General features: G+C 41.5%; 1 protein-coding gene across 5 annotated transcripts in view; it reads left to right on the top strand.

The window, feature by feature from the left end:
* MDH1B (malate dehydrogenase 1B) overlaps window positions 1-11,516 on the top strand; it is a 28,696-nt gene extending 17,180 nt beyond the window's left edge. For 3 of the 5 annotated variants that reach the window (XM_084818708.1, XM_084818698.1, XM_084818667.1), the window contains 6 exons: window positions 764-903; window positions 2,630-2,681; window positions 3,910-3,960; window positions 5,248-5,301; window positions 6,608-6,697; window positions 11,046-11,516. In XM_084818708.1, the coding sequence (XP_084674834.1) occupies window positions 764-903; window positions 2,630-2,681; window positions 3,910-3,960; window positions 5,248-5,301; window positions 6,608-6,697; window positions 11,046-11,062 (404 nt within the window). In that variant the 3' untranslated portion in view covers window positions 11,063-11,516. Of the gene's footprint in view, window positions 1-342; window positions 707-763; window positions 904-2,629; window positions 2,682-3,909; window positions 3,961-5,247; window positions 5,302-6,607; window positions 6,698-11,045 lie in introns of those variants that run through there. The other 2 variants (XM_084818678.1, XM_084818688.1) reach the window with 2 other exon arrangements.
* Window positions 11,517-17,739: the final 6,223 nt, after the last annotated feature.

Below are 17,739 nucleotides of genomic sequence, written 5' to 3'. Positions count from 1 at the left end.
TTGTGCTATTGCACGAAGGGATAGATCCAGAAATATTTTTGTAAGAACTATTTCTGAAAGATCTGGCTGTAAGATCTCTATCACTTTTTGTACTTTCGATTTTTAAAATATGAAAATGTGACAGATCCAGATTGCAGTAAGATTCATTGCATGATTTGTATCTAAATTCCTAATACCTCTTTAAGTAATCTGAGAAATATTGTAATACCCTCTAGACTATAAATGTACTTGTGACCATGATAAAGAACCCAAGTCAGGAGACTTCAGTTATGCAAATCCTTGTTCCTGGTCATGGTAGTTACAACAGCTCACCTTCATCTCCTTCCTCCACATGTCTTTCAGATATGGATGCCTCCTTATGTTCCACACCTTTCCATTCAGTATCTAAATTAATCCCTAGAGAGGGGACATCACTGCCACATTTCTTAGGTCAGACAAGGGGTGCTTTCAGATGGAGGGCTCCTAGTGTTAACCATCAGAAGGCATTGTGCTGTAATTCCGTCCTTTTCCTTAATGGATTTTCTGCAATGGAGAAAACATGGGGGGGTTATGAGAGAAAGTTATTGTCACCTGAAACTCCCCCCACCCCTGGAAAATTCTGTGAACAAGGCAGGGCGATGGTGCCGTAAAAGCCTCATCTGGAAGCACCCAAAGCAAAACTGTGGAACGTGCTCCATGTTCTTCTCATTCTCATTTAATGACAAAAGTGAGTATATTATCTGTGAATAAAACACATTTTGGAAGAACTGTTTCTGTTCTGTAGGTCAGTTTGGGCTTCCTGAGGGGATTGTCTACTCCATGCCTGTACGGTTTGAGAATGGCAGCTGGAAGGTCTTCACAGAAATAGAAATAAATGAGAAAACTCAAGAATATCTTCAGATTCTAGCCTGTGATCTGATTCGGGTAACACCGTACTGCTTTCATGTCCTATAATATTGCTTCCAGAATTCTTCCTTATAGTTTTGGACATTTCAAACAAGAGAGTCCCTGTACATCACTTTTACTCCAGGTGTGGAGTAGCGATGAACAAATCTATCAGTTTCAATTTCTCTCAGTTTCTCCTTTTCTAGTCTTAAGTTCCGTTTGTCCCAAACTTTGAGAATTGTTTTTTAGCTTGCATGAGAATTCATAAGCATTTTTTGCAGTTACCCTAATACATAATTTTCTGTATGCATTTTCATATAGATGGGGAAACAGTTTTCCTAATATAACATTTTCTCGAATATATGAATTTTCATAGATTTATGAATGGAAATTTATGAATGGAAAACTCCATTGCAAAATTCAAAAAAGTGCAAATTTCAACAGACAACTGAATTTTGATTTGCATAGTGATTCAAAAGTGCAAAATTATGTAAATTCACATTAAAATGTGAACTGAACAAATTTATCCCTCATTCATTGTGCGAAGGCCCTATTTGCAGATCAACAAAGCCCTTGCTAGTAGTTTACATTGGAACTGTACAGGTAAGACAGCAATCATATGGCCCCTAGACAGTCTGGGGGGCCATAGGGATAGTTTGAATTCCTGGATTCGAGGTCGAAGACAGCACTCCGACCTCATACCCAGGAGCTCAAGTTCCCTGCCTCATCCCACTCGCAGCCAGTGTGAAGAGAGCTGGGCTGGCTGTCTTGGAGGGAAAGTAAAGGGGGTGTTCTCATGGGTAGGGAGGGGAGGAGACTAGGGAGGCCAGCTTATGCTGTATCCAGAAGCCTCAGCCTCCTTCCCTCCCGCTTCCCAACGCCTCAGCTAGACGGGCAAGAATGCCCATCGAGCTAAAATGCAGAGTGGGAGGAGAGTAGAGGCAAAGATCACCTCTGCCACTCCTCCCACTCTGCATTGGATGGCCATAAGCCTCTGAGTTCGGAAACTTACAGCCATCTCCATAGGATTGTGCTCTAAGTGACATTTAAGGAGTACATGCTTAATAATTGCTTGATTTCATCCATTTAATTGGCTAGTTCACAGTTAGGCAGGTTACTGCATACAGGATACAAAATAAATGCCCATATTTGTATAGATGGTACAAATATGTAATGTGTGAAGCAGTCACTCACAGATCACCTAAAACCAGTTCCAAATGTACGTTAAAGATCATAAATTTGACTGTGGGTGAGATCTGTGGGTTGCACATTTGGAGAAGATTTTCACAGGCACAAAAGCCAGCAGAAGCATAACAATAAATTAGTCCATTCCCTTCAATTTCAGTAGAAGTTGTAGTGCAGATAGGATCAAAAGTTTTGGGAAACTAATTAAGAACTCCTGGAGGGCATAGTCCTGTTGTTGGGATTTCTACTAATTGTTCATTTCTTTCAATTTGCTGTGTTCAGAATATTGAAATGGAAAATATTATTTGAAACACAGTACTGTAAAGTTTTGAAAGGTTTGGTTATCTTCATGGCTCAGTCCCTAACATTTGTGGTATCAGTAGATAAATACCACACGAACATAGTAATAGTTTGGAATCAGTCCATGACATTAAACAAGAGAAGCAGAAATATATGTTTAGGAAAAGGGTGTTATTAGCTCTGTTTGAAGTTACTTTTATTAGAATGCACTTTAAAAGTGTAATAGCTGTATCAGCTACAACTGTTATGTGCTAAATAAAATATTTTGTTTTCTGTGCAGGAAAAACAAGTTGCATTAGGTGAAGTAGCAGAAATGTATCCTCAGAGACGAGGTAAAAATCAGTGGTGGAGTTAAAGTGCTTTCTAAGCTAACACAAATAGAATCTGAAGACCAGATTTTAAGCTATACATTCTCAGGGACTAGATTTTTAAACTGAACCAAAGTTGTGGAGTGAGAACATCTGGGGTTTAGCTGCAGTTGAATAAAGTCTAATCATCCTATCCATTACTAGACTCTTGGAATTCCCAATTACTCAAGTGTTGGGTCATAAAATCTGAGTTACATTTATATTATCAGTGACTGATAATGTAAAAAATGGTAGAAGATTGTTTCATCTCAAGATCCAGAGAGTTATCCGGGCTAGACTCCAAAGAACAGTGAAGCTAGTTCCATGCACCAAAAGGTTTAGACTTATTTTTCTCAAACAACAGCCCTTCACCCATGCCACATGGCAAACTGCTTTTGGAACTGGGGGAGTTTCAAAAACAATTTGTGATATGGCTGTTTAGAGTTGGGGGGAGTCAAAATTTCACTGAGCTAACAGAAAATACTATCTAAGGAGCTCTTTGGATCCCAGGCATCAGTTGTCACTGGTTATCAATTTTGCAGCTCCAGGGCACAGAAAATTAGAACTTTATCAATTTTTTCAAGCACCAGGCAGACTATAGGGCAAGACATGAAATGCTGAATGCAGCCCAGGCCTGATTTAAAGTGCAATCCTACACATGTCTACGGAGAAGTAAGTGGATATAGGACTGCAGTCTTAAAATCTCAACAATTCTGAAAAACTGTTATAATACTTAGGCAGTATCCAGCATGTTCTGTGCGGTAGCTGTGCGGGTCTCACTGCTAGGGCACTGGGGAACTAGCAATTTTAAAGCAGCCGGAAACAAGCGGAAACACTTGCAATCTGAAATGGGGCAGATCAGTGGCGCTTGCAGAGGGAAGTTCCGCTGATCTCTCCTGATACAGCAACAAGCTTTCCCACTTGTTTCTGGGGTTGCTTTTCGAACTGCTACTTTCTGTTGCACGAGTGATGGGTCAGGCAGGAGTGTAGCAGTGGTATTGGATACTGCCTCTTGACCATATGCCTGAAGATAATGGGCTGAAGTCTTCCTTGAGGTTGTTTCTTACATTTTTTTCCCTAATAGGCTTCTTCTAGACCTCAAAACCCAAACCTAATGACCCAGTTGTTACCATATTTTACTTCAACTTATCAATGTGCATTTTATGAGTTCTTCATACTAATAAAAATAATTAAATGGCATTCTTTCTTACAGAAATTCGTGTGGCACGCATTCCTTCAGGGGAAGAAGAGCAAGTCCTTGATCGTAAGGCAAAGAAATATTTGAAGTACATAATTTTACTGGAGAAAACATTGGGTAAAATCCAACGTAAGTCCTACTTAGAGTAGAACAATTGAAATGAATGAGACATAAGTTAGTGATGACTAACTTCCATTCCATTCATTTCAATGGGTCTACTCTAAGTAGGGCTTACGCTAGATTTTACCCATTACCCCCGACTTATTTTTCAGGATTGAAAAATATAAATAGCAGCAATGCACTCTGGTATTGAGAAGATGTGGCATATAATATTGATCTTTATTTATTTTAAATAGACTTTTGTTGCTCAGATGATGGTAGATGTTTCTGTAGAATACAAATTTGTAGTTCCATACACAGAAAAATAGTGCAATGACAAGTCAGAATCGACAACCTCACACTGATTACTTTTCCAAATGAGCTCATGGTTTCTTATATCCATTATGATAGAAAGAGTCTTCACAGCAATAAACTCTTGCTTCAATTAGGAATGTCAAAAAACAGGATAGAAAATATTGTCAAGTGCCTGAAAATGCTTTGGTAAGCCTGACACATTTCAAAAAGTTATTTCCTTCCCCAGGGGCTGCAAATAAAATTTCATTGTAAAGCATTATTGACATTTTAAAACCATACTAAAAACTGTAAAATATATACACAGAGTTGCAACAATTAATTTTTACAATTCCATCCAAAGTTCCTATCAATGATAAGGTGAGATGAATGGTTAATGTGCATAACCGCCAGCCTGGTCTACACCTGCAGAAGGATAAGGTGATAGAATCCTGACATGAGAGAGTGGACTGTATTAAAATATGGGAATACAATTTTTGAATTCTCTCCCATGATCAGGACCTGGCAGCACTTTCTGTAACTGACTCTGGATCCCCAGTTACGCTATCAGTATAGAAACTGGTTCTAGTGAAAGTGTCAGCTTTGTAAGACCAGCTAAAAAATATAACGGGTTCCTCAGTGATTTGTACCACCACAGAAAGTGGTATCTTATGCTTGACGATAGGGCAGAGCAATTGCCACTGGCTACTCTTAAATCCCCTTACAATTCTGCTAGCAGATAGACTCTGAGGAAACTGTAATGACTCCGAGAAAGCTGCAGAAGGGCTTTCTGTGAGCCCCCCGGCTGCCTGCTGTACAAAGGCAAGGGGAAAGAACAGGCACTGCCACACTGATGGCTGTTTCTGTGCCAGTGCTGGCATTTTAACTTCTGAACCTTTGAACTGCTACATTCATTGCAAAAGCTTACACAACTGGTCTGTTCTTTAATTTGGTTTCTTTTAGTTTCATCAAGTGGCCAAGGAGTCGCTTTGGAAAGTGAAGATCAAACTGCTGAAGGTAAATCTCAACAGAGCTCAGCAGGGGATCCCCCTTCCACAGGTTTTTAAAAAGCCAAAACCAGCCTGCGGGGCAGAAATCCCACACCCCTACCAGGCTTTCTTCTTCTGGAGTCTTTCTAGCATAACAATCAGCACAATACATGTGCCTCCCCCTTGGGGGGGGGGGGGGGGTTGGCCAATTCCCTTTTGCAGAAGTTCCCAATGTTCCATTTATACAGCCACTAGTTGGCGCGGCGGCACTATGGCGATATTGCGCGTTCCCGGAATTACATGTCCTCTTTAATGGTGGCATAATTTATTACTACATTATTGGTGAGTTAAAGCATTGTGGGATAAACCTAAACAACTTCAGGAGAGGCGCCAGAGGATGACAATGTCATGAAAAGGACCCGCAAACCTCCATGAGTGACCCACCATGAGTGCACAATAAAAGCCTAGTGTGATGGCGCCCTGGGTGTTGCAGTACAGGGTGAAAAAAGACTAGATGGAGAGAGGCCACATAACCCTTTCCCCTCTGGTACGTTCCAGCTCAAAATTACTCTCCCCACCCCACCACCTCATGCATGGTTGATGTGAGGATAGACATCTCCCATGTGATGAAAAAGCAGCTTGTTTGACAAGAGTAGCTGATTGATCCCACTGAAAAGCATGATATATTAGGTGATGTGAGGAGATATTGAAGTTTTAACTATGATGCCAGCTCTGCAAGTCACCATTTGATTTGCAGTAATCAAATTACACACATGCATGTGTGAACTAGCCCTGAGACAAAGAGATTAAGTATTTTGCCTAGTTCTACTTCGGGCATTTGAATTTGAGAAGCTGGTAAAGCCTCTTTTGTGTCCCTGCTTAACTACCAGAAAACATGAAAAATCAATGGGCCGGTTCGCATGTAATGATAAGCCACCATGGGTTAATCAACCCATGGGACTCTGAGACACACACTAGCTACCATTTTGAATATGCAGACCATGGCGGGGGGCACCACTGCTTATCAAGTCATGTGAACCTGGGTGTCATGGGTTATTTGAAGGCTAAACAACTCTTGGATAACCCTAGAATGATCCATAGCTTTTGACTCTTGTTTTCCTAATAGCACCCCTGCATTTCTCTACCCCTTCTCATTCTGAAGCACTCCCCAGTTCATGAGTACTGGTCAACATTAATGATGGAGAGCCCAAATACTCATCCCACATATTTCTCTTAAGCCTCCTGGGAAAAAGAGAAGTCAGAATATACTAATAGGTAAAAAAAGAAGAGCAACTTGTGTATGACTATGTGCAAAATTAACCATTTTATTGCAGAGACTGAAGGTTCTCCCGATGAGTCAAGGAGTATGGAAGAAGGAAACATTGAAGAATCCCTTGAAGAAAATGATGAAGACCCTACAGATGGTAGGCCAGAAAGCTTAATGAAAACCACATTTTTTATTCTTTGGGCTGTACAACATGTACAACATGTATTTTTTATTCTTTGGGCTGTACAATGTATAACAGCTGCATTGCCTTCTCAAGTATGCAGGGAAAAGCCCCAACTATATAATATAAGAAGACAGCATGTGAAGAATGAATATTTGTTGTTGTTGTTGTTGTTGTTGTTGTTCAGTCGTTCAGTCGTGTCCGACTCTTCGTGATCCCATGGACCATAGCACGCCAGGCCTTCCTGTCCTGCGCTCTCTCCCGGAGCGTGCTCAAGTTCATATTCATTGCATCCGTGATGCTATCTAGCCATCTCATCCTCTGCCGTCCCCTTCTCCTTTTGCCTTCAGTCTTTCCCAGCATCAGGGTCTTTTCCAGGGAGTTTTCTCTTCGCATTAGGTGGCCAAAATATTGGAGCTTCAGCTTCATTATCTGTCCTTCCAATGAGCAGTCAGGGTTGATTTCCTTTAGGATGGACTGATTTGACCTCCTTGCAGTCCAGGGGACTCGTAAGAGTCTTCTCCAGCACCACAGTTCGAAAGCATCAATTCTTCGGCGCTCAGCCTTCCTTATAGTCCAGCTCTCACAGCCATACATTACTACTGGGAAAACCATAGCTTTGATTAGACGGACCTTTGTCGGCAAGGTGATGTCTCTGCTTCTTACTATGCTGTCTAGGTTGGCCATAGCTTTCCTCCCAAGGAGCCAGCGTCTTTTAATTTCATGGCTACAGTCATCGCCTTAGGTGATCTTGGAGCCCAAGAAAATAAAATCTGTCACTGTTTCCATTTCTTCCCCTTCTGTATGCCAGGAAGTGATGGGGCCAGATGCCATGATCTTTGTTTTTTTAATGTTGAGTTTCAAACCAGCTTTTGCACTCTCCTCTTTCACCCTCAACAAGAGGCTCTTTAGATCCTCTTCGCTTTCTGCCATTAGGGTGGTATCGTCTGCATATCGGAGGTTATTGGTAATTCTCCCAGCGATCTTAATTCCGACCTCTGATTCATCCAACCCGGCATTTCTCATGATGTACTCTGCATATAAGTTAAATAAGCAGGGTGACAATATGCAGCCTTGTCGTACTCCTTTCCCAATTTTGAACCAATCGGTTGTTCCATGTCTGGTTCTTACTGTTGCTTCTTGACCCTCGTACAGGTTTCTCAGGAGACAGGTAAGGTGGTCTGGTACTCCCATCACTTTAAGAATTTGCCAGAGTTTGTTGTGATCCACACAATCAAAGGCTTTAGCATAGTCAATGAAGCAGAAATAGACGTTTTTCTGGAATTCTCTTGCTTTCTCCATGATGCAGCGGATGTTGGCGATTTGATCTCTAGTTCCTCTGCCTCTTCTAAACCCAGCTTGTACTTCCGGTAGTTCTCGGTTCGCATACTGCTGAAGCCTAGCTTGTAGGATTTTGAGCATCACCTTGCTGGCATGTGAAATGAGCGCAATGGTGCGGTAGTTTGAACACTCTTTGGCGTTGCCCTTCTTTGGAATTGGAATGTAAACTGACCTTTTCCAGTCTTGTGGCCACTGTTGAGTGTTCCAGATTTGTTGGCATATTGAATGCAGCACTTTAACAGCATCATCTTTTAGGATTTTAAATAGCTCGGCTGGAATACTGTCATCTCCGCTAGCTTTGTTGTTACTAATGCTTCCTAAGGCCCACTTGACTTCACTCTCGAGGATGTCCGGCTCAAGTTCAGTGACCGCACTATCATGGCTATCAGGGACATTCAGATCTTTCCTGTATAGTTCTTCTGTGTATTCTTGCCACCTCTTCTTAATCTCATCTGCTTCTGTTAGGTCCCTGCCTTCTTTGTCCTTTATCATGCCCGTCTTTGCACAAAACGTTCCTTGAGATCTCCAATTTTCTTGAAGAGATCTCTAGTCTTTCCCATTCTGTTGTTTTCCTCGATTTCTTTGCATTGTTCATTTAAGAAGGCCTTCTTGTCTCTCCTTGCTATTCTCTGGAACTCTGCATTCAGTTGGGTATATCTTCCCCTTTCTCCCTTGCTTTTCGGAAGAATTAATATAGTTGCAGTTATTGGTCAATTTTATTTCCAGTTTAAAGCTGGTACGGCATCTGTTGATGCTTATCTTCTTCTCAAATCTTCTTTGGTTTCTGACTCCCATTATCATTGGCAGGGTGTCATTCACAGTAAGACATTGCTTTAATCATGACGTGAACTGCGTAGATCTTTAGGTGTTTCAGGTGAAGGCCAAGGAAACCAGGCACCATCAGTCAAATGTCCACAAGTTCATTCCCTGGAATGATGCAAATGTAATTTGATAAACTATAAATAAAAATACGTTTTTATCAAAGGACTGACATTGGTTGTGAGTTCACAAAATGCTGTTTCACAATATGACCACCTAAACATAGCCATGAAGTAATAAAATACCAGGTCTAAAGTGATAATAGTTTGTAATTATTTTTAGTCATGTACATGTTTAGTTTTAACTTAAAGGATTATGTTTCTGGTTAAAACATAAGCAGCCATGTAGTTGGTTAATGGCATATAATCGGTCTAAATCTAATCTGGTAGCGTGTGTTTTCTAGATGCATCATGTGCCATAGAGTTCCTTGGTCAAAACCAAATCTTCCCCCCTAGGCAGTATCCCTTCTGCTCCCAGCACAGTCTGTCCTAGAACTTAACATCACTATTTCCTGAAATAACACCTGTCAGTCTGTTCTGTTGCCCATCATGTCTCAAGTGTTTCATAAAGGACCCTTTTAACTCATGCTTCCAGCGTCTAATCCATGGGGGAGGGGGCGGTCATCCCTTAATGCAGTTCTACTCAGGCGCATGTTATCCTTGCACTTTGGGCAATATAGGTCCCTCTCTGCTGGGCTTTGAGCCTTCTTTGAGACACTTCCAACTTTTTGCAGCAATCAGGTTTGCCATAGCTACACTGATGTCACACTGTGTTTGCTCTGGTACACTTGGGAACACATGCTGGTGACCCATCCCATGATTGGCTGCAGCTCCCGGGTGCATGTCCACTGTGTGTTTTGAGATAAAAGGCTTTCCCTTTGGCTTTGTATGTTTATCACTGCAAACACTAGAGCAGGGGTGGGTAAAACCAATTTTTACCTTGTAAAACCACCAATCTTTTTGCCATTGTGGGCGGTGCAGTGACAGGACTGTGGCCCCCATCGGAGTCCAGGGACTGGAAAGTAGCTCCCAGACTGCCTGAAGTTACCCACTCCTGTACTGGACTAATACTGGTATGTTGCTGCATAAATTAGAGAAGTAGCGTTTTGTCCATAGTGACGTACGTACCCTGAGGTACAGTGCTGGCCTTTGAGAAATGTGGCTGAGGGTTTACAGTCCAATTGTGTTTGTTCTTGTTTTTCTCTATCACAGGCACAAGAACTGTAAAAAATAAATAAATGAAAGCAGATTTTTTTACCCTGGTAAATGCAGCGAGCCATAAAAATGTCAACAACTGGCTATTCCATGAGAGTCCTAGAGCAGTGGTTTCCAAACTGGGGTGCGCAAGTCGATCCATTGGGGTGCAGGAGCCACCTGATAATTGAGCTGCCTCCCGCTGCCCTGATGAGCCGCCATTGTGTGCAGTGATGGCGGCGGCAGGGTGGGACAGGAGCCAAGAAGGAAGCTCCAGGGCATTTCCCTCTCGGCTCCAGTCCTATCCTGCCTGTGCCGCGGCCACCGAGAGCAACTGCACCAGTCTCTGCCAGGCACCGCAGAGGAAGAACAGCTCCAGAGCAGCTGTCGTCCTGCCGAAGGTGAGCAGGAAGGAGATTAACCCTCCCCACTCTCCTTTGGCAGAAGGAAGCCGAGAAGGAAGCACATGTTACGACAGCTGTGTCATCCACGACAGCCATCAAAGCCAAGTATCGAAATAAACTGAACTTAGAACCAGACCTTGGAATTGCTGTATCACAACGTGTTAAACCGAGATTTTCAAAAATAATGAAGCATCTTCAGTCACATTGCTCTCCCTAAAAAAACATTATTATTAATATTTTTTTAGTGAGAGCAAAAAGGGGGGTTGTACCGTTAATAAATAAAATAAAATATTTTTTAAAAAATATTGTTTATTTAATCTTTATCTCATCCTTTTTTAATTTCTGGTTTTTCTGTATGTTTTATAATGTCCATAATATTTTAGTAGTGCATGCATATAATTTATAAATAAATATACATATATTGAGGGTGCATGCTCAAAACATTTTTACCAATAGGGGTGCGCAATCAAAAAAGTTTGGAGACCACTGTACTAGATTACCCTGTTTGGAAAAGGAAACAGAGAACAACTCAAAACTAATTCGTATTTATTTACTTGTATTTTGCAGCTCCTGACTTGTTTTAAGCAGAGGCCAATCTGAGCAATAATGAAGAAAGTTCATAATTTGTTACTGATCACTTCACCTATAGCTGAGAGAATTCCTGGATATGGTGGCTTCTATGACTCAGCAATAGATTCAGTGCAGGAAAATGTCAGTTCTTTTTTCTGTATATAATGAAGAATGTAGCTATGTCAAAATCTAAGCATGTTTGTCTTTTATTTGTACACTAAACACATGTGGTATGGCCAACCTTATTCATTTGAGCTGAAGTATTTTGGTTAAACCAGTTTAGATCGATTTTGGTGCAGGGAAAGGTCATCTTAAAGGTCATTTCCCATCCCTCCTTTCTCTTCCCTTTACCCTTTTGATGTTGTTTTGCTTAACAATCAGCCTGAAGAAGAGTTCTGGAGAACTCAAAAATGTGTTTACTGCTTTGTCGTATTTTTTTAGTCCTAATAAAGGTACTGCAGTACTATGGGTTGTGGCTTTTTTTTCTAATGGAATAACCCAACTACCTACAATTTTCGAAATGTGGAAGCATGTGTAAAGCATGAGGAGCATGTGTAGAATGCTCAAAAGAAACCAGAGATTCTAGGAGCAGTCTTCATGGAATGGAGTTGTCTTGGGGATAATTTGAAGAAAGGTGTAAGTGCTTTCAAAAAGCAGGTACAAAAACAATGAATTCTACAGTATCAATTCCATATAAAAGTAAAGCACAGGTATTTTAGGACAATAGAAAGTGCAGTTAAAAAGGACTGAAAACAAATGACAATATTCTATTTAGACATCCTCCTACTGCTACTTTCCTAAATAGTTGCTTCACTAAACATTCTTACCTGCTCAGCACCAAATTATGCCATGGCTTTGTTTTGCACCTCATTTATTTATTATTTATTTAGGGTATGTATATACCACCCTTCATCAAAAGAGACTCCAGGGCAGTTTACATAAAGATTTCAGTAAAATGCAATCATCATTTTGTTGATTGCTGATGCTGTCAAATTAGACACTTCTGGGTTGATTTCATGAAGCAGAAATATATCTTTACGTATTCTGAATAATCAGTAGTCAATATAAATAATGCATGCAAGTGTGTTTGTGTGTATAATATATATGTGGTGTTATAAACTATATATATGTGTGCATGTGGGCAGTATCCAACTGTGTCATTCCACAACAGGAAATGATATTGTGCTAGTGGAAATTAGGTTCCAAACCATGCGCAAGAGATACAACTAAAGTTACGTCTGTGGAAGCACTGTTGGGCAAGTGTAATGTGCAAGCTCTTGCTCAATGCAAAGATTTGGGGGAGCTCTGCTAGCGCTATTTGAGTTTGTGGAATGATGCCACTGGATACTGCCCATATATATTATATACACACACACACACACACACACATAAATGGGACCTACAACAAAATGTTGCATTGTATCCATGACTTCCTCCAGGCGTAAGGGCTCAGTTAGGCCAATTCACTCTTCCCCTTTCCTGGTTAACTCTCCCAGTTTTCTTTTTCAACTGACATCGAGCATGCTCAGTCCTTACTGAGCGGGGCGGGGGGCTTTTGTTTGTTCCTTAATACTTTGTACTTCTGCATACCTCAAGGTTCACCCGAGCATGCTGATATGTCCCTCTTGTTTCTTAGTGGCCCTGTTTTGGCTCTAATCCTGTCTTGCACTCAACCATTTGAATTTGCGCTTAGAAGGAATGAGGTATATGTCACGTATGGAGATGTACAGGACAGGATTGGAGCGTAAGTGTAAACTTTTGCAAACTGTACTGCAATATTTGATCTGAGAGTCCATGGTTAGGTTTTGACACAGTCACAAAACGTTTTCTCTGTATTTGATGTAACGTCACTTACAGCCAGTAGTAGTGGTTTGTTTCAGGAATGTGTAGAAAAGCAATAACGAATCTTGCACCTCTGTCACTCTTGAATAAGAAAAATTGATCCGTCCTTATGCAGCATGTTTTTGGGAGGAGTTACAAGTCTTGACATCACGTATGTTCAGACATTAGGTAACAGCAGTAGTTGCAGCCAAAGAGTTAGGTTTCATAATCTAATTGCTTCACTGCTGCTTATTGATTCATTTGAGACAGTTAACACCAAGTGTCATCGATCTGGGATCAATCTCCCAACATTTGGCGTAATTATGTCATTCCATTACAAAAGCAACTATTCAGCAAAGCAAAAACTAGGTGCTGCATTGAATCAGGATCTTGGATAGCTACAGATGCAGCACAGTTCCTTACTGTAATGGCATACGCTGCAAGAGCTGAAGCAATACACTCTGCTTGATGAGAGAACCATTGAGTCCTTTTTGAACTCCTATGAATGTCCTTTAGTGACTGTCAGTACATCTGTAATAAGTACATCTTTGTGGTACAAATTGTGACCTCTCCATCCAGTGTTCTTTTGATTATCTTTGGATCCTTTTACCCCCATAATTCCATTTTAGAAAGGCACCTGTTGAGACACAGCAGACATGGTCTGGAATAGAGTCTTTGTTCAGTGCCTTTGACAACACTACTTGGGGACAGGATTCAAAAAAGTAAGTGATCCCATTGCATGGGTGCTTGTACTTTTACATTAGACCCTATTTACTGTTACCTTCCCCAACCTGTTACCCTCCAGATATTTTGAACTACAACTCTCATCAGCCCCAGCCAGCATGACCAATGGTCAGGGATGAGACAAGAGTTGCATTCCCAGCATGCCCCAGCCAGCCAGCCAGCCATGCATAGGATCGTGCCCTTAATTGCACAAGTGCCCTACTTCATTCATGGAATTTTACAAGGGATCCAGACAATTTTGTCTTCCATTAGTAACCCTCCTTTGTTTTCCCACTGCTTCTTCCATTTTTTTCTTACTAGAAAAAAACCCATAAAGGAGGAAGAGACAGAATATTTATTTATTTGTTACATTTATATCCCACTTTTTACTTCAAGGAGCCCAAGGCAGTGTATGCAGTCCTCTGTCTCTCCATTTTATTCTCTCAACAACCCTGTGAGGTAGGTTAGGCTGAGAATCGGTTACTGGTCCAAAGTCACCCAGTGAGCTTCATGGACGTGTGGCAACTTGAACCTGGGTTTCCCCAGCCCCAGTCCAACACTCTAACCACTACACCACACTGACCCTCAGTGCCTTTTGATTGGTAGTACTGGGAGCCTTCTGTCTGGAAGCACCCGTAATGTTTCGCTTTACAGCCATGACAATTGTTCCCCCAAGAATGGAACACTAGGGAAGAGAGTGAATCCTAGGGGATTAATTCCATTAATCTGATTAATTACTATGCAGAAATTGGCCATCAGACTTGGCAGGCTTTTGACTCTACATCTGGTAAGGGAGCATTCACTGTGCTTGTGTAATAGCATGAAATGCCTAAAACTGTACATACCAAATGCCTAAAACTGTACATCAGATTCCAAAGGCACCAGCAAGAATAAGATCTTTTATAAAACAAGCTCACTGTTCAGAAACTCTTGAGGCTGCTAATCCTGAGAGCTGCAAAAGTGCATTTCAGATCCTTAAGATTGTCTCTTCTCTCCATATCTCTCTCTGTTTTTAAGAGGAGGTCAGGAATTTGAAGTAGCTCATTGTCATATAATGGTCTCCTTCCTGTATTAATGACTTACTTCTCTCTTGCTTCTCTGTCTCCATAGTAGCATCTTGTTTCTCAGCAACCAATAGATTTTCAAGGTTCACACTCTAGAGGGGCAGAAGGTGAACCTGTGTGAAATGGCCTTTAGAGACAAAAGGTCAAAGGAGCTGTCTGTTTTCAATTATTCAGAATATTTATTATTAATTGATAGCACTTGAATTGCTGCTGTTGTTGGGAGGGGACAACAGCTGGGATGAAGCTGAGCCATTTTACCACGATGTCTGTAAAGCAGTAAATGAGACAGTAATTTCAAGGTGAAACGCTTTTTCTTGGGACGTCATTTTACAATGGAAGTAGACCACTCTGACTGCCTTGAGGCCCCTGGAGACTTCCGGTAGCTGACTGATGCTGAGGTAAGGCCTTCACATAAGGCAAGCTAGCGTATACAGTTGCAGCAGCATGTCAATGCAAGAAAAAAAATGCAGGAGGTAACATTTGATATTACCATTGTTTATGCTGTACTTTAAAACGTGTTCTTTCCTGTGTGCACCCTTCTTCCATGATCCCCCACCTGAGCACATTGGGGGACTTGAAAGCTGGGCAGTAAGTCAGAGGTGTCTGGGATCTACACAGAGATATAAAATGCACAGGTAGACAGCATTTGAAGGATGTAAGTTTAAACTCAAGGATAAAGTTGTTCGTTGTAAGCCTTCTTGGCAATGTTTTATCAAAAAGGAGCCAGTGTGGTGTAGTGGTGAGAGTGTTGGGACTGGGAGCCAAGAGATCTGGGTTCTAGTCCCCACTTGGCCCTGGAAGCTCACTGGGTGACTTTGGGCCAGCCACAGACTCTCAGCCCAACCTACCTCACAGGGTTGTTGTTGTGAGGATAAAATGGAGAGGAGGAGGAGGATAATGTAAGCCGCCTTGGGTTCCTTGCAAGAGGAAAAAAGACGGGATATAAATGCAATAAATAAATGAATAAATAAAGGGGTAGATCTAAATATTATACATAAATAAATAAATGCCATTTTGGTGTATTGTTTCTTATTACCATGTGTAATGTGAGTTGTGTTTGCTGCTGCTGCTTGGAAGCTATAATGTTCTACCACAGTTTGTTTTGTTTCAGGGAATCTGCTTGACCTCCTGTCTCTAAGATTGATATGGATCTGGATCAACAAGGTAAATATGAAATGCACTTGCTTCTTTTCAACTGATACTTGAAGGTGTTCTAGGGAGGTCACTTACGCATCACTTAAAAAAGGGGGACAAAATATATATTTGCCTAAAATGTGCATGTGCTAATTTATAGAGAGAGAAGCAAATTTAGAAATAATTGCTGTAATTTAAATAGAAATGCAGTAATTCTAACCTTAGTAAGGAAGATTGTGATCAGGTGACTTGTGCAGTGGCTCAGTGTGCTGTCCAAACACTGTTGCTGGGCAGCTTCAAGGCCCCGGCTCTCCTTTCGGAGGGTTCTTTATTTTTAAACCAGACTTGGACTGGGCAGCCCCTCAAATAGATGATGGCTTCAGAAAGAGGATTGTCCTCTGTAAAGTAGTAGGACACATGGCCACCCTAACCTGGCCTTTTAAATAAAAAATAAAGGAACAAAGAATGTGATTATGATATTTGTGGATTTTCTTCACAGAGGCTCTGAATGCCATTCAGAATTCTGTCTACAGAACAGCCCTGAAGCTCCGTGCTGTGCAAAGTCTATGCCAACGTGAGTAGTGCAGCAGTCAGGATCAGGCCACTTTTGGAACAATTTGAAAAGAGCCAAGTTAGACATTGCATTGACCTCTGCACAGGAGGGGTTCAAAGATTTTCCAGAGTTTAGTACATTATGTTTTCATCTGGATCAGCTTGACCAAGTTTGAACAGGTTCCTTATGGAAGCACGCCTAAAGACTTGAAGACCGGTGAACCCACCAGCTCCTTTGGGAATCACCAGTGTTAGGAAATAAAATATGAAATTTGCCCAACTTCATCCTTTGAACAGACTTTGAAGGGAGGGTGGTATCAGGGAGGCAAGAGGTGGCACTGCTGGGTATCAGAAAGATTTGAAACTCAGGCCCACAGGACAAAAGAACTGCACAAATTTGCATATACTAATTCACATATGTAAATATATCTGCATAATTATAAATAATTACTATAGTTTAAATTTTATTTTATTAGCAAACTAAGTAGCCAGCTAATCCAGGGGGATCAAATGCAACAGAGATCATCAGGGCCCCGTACCTTTATTTCAGCAAGTACCATTTTCTCCAGTTACATGAAAAGCAACATCTTTCAAAATAACTTTCTGTACAGTGGACTCCTGCCCATGAAAGCTAATTATGCCGCAGTAAATTTATGAGTCTTTAAGGTGCCACAAGGCATTGTGGCTTTTGAACACAAACGATCAAGAAGCTACTATCCTCTGTTTACCTTTCTCTAGCCTAGTGCAAACTCCTGATGCCAAGGAGGACCATGCACCACCAGAATCTGGCCACATGGATCATGCAACAACCAGGTGCACTCCAGAAAGGTGACTGCAGACCCAAGTTGCTCCAGACACACTCAAGCTAGCCAGCAAGCCAGGTCAAGCTGTAAATCCATTCATTATGTTGCCCCAAATTCAGACATTGCTGCTCATTCAAACCCTTTCTGCAAGCAAATCCACTTCTATTTTCCCCAAAGATGAGGATCCTAGGCCAGCTTGGAGGAAACAACAGATGAAGAGAGCCTCTGGAACTCCTTTTGATATATGAGCAAATCATGCGCCTGCTCTTCCTCTTGTTAAGGCCTCACTGCTTACCAATGGCCAGGGCACAAGTGCAATTGACCAGTAGCAATTGGCTGGACAGATCACTGCAGAGTCAGGCAGATTCTGAGAAAGCCAGGTGACAGTGGTGCTGCTGGTAATTTTGGACTCTGGACTTAATGAAAATAATGGGCAGATTGTGGAAGGGAAGGTGGTGGTCTTCCCTCTAGTTTAAAAGGCTGGTGCCTTCATGCTACACTCCCTGTTAGTCTACTAATGGAGTGAGTCCTGAGGTCTCCTAATAATTGTAAGGCTACTTTGCTCAGAGGGAAAAAGCAGGCTTCTATTAAGGC

Source organism: Heloderma suspectum, chromosome 1 (assembly GCF_057233095.1).
Source record: "Heloderma suspectum isolate Gila_16-S chromosome 1, 16-S_ref, whole genome shotgun sequence".
NCBI classification, from domain to species: domain Eukaryota; kingdom Metazoa; phylum Chordata; class Lepidosauria; order Squamata; family Helodermatidae; genus Heloderma; species Heloderma suspectum.
The sequence above is the reverse complement of the archived record's forward strand: the minus strand, read 5'-3'. Positions and strand labels throughout refer to the sequence as shown.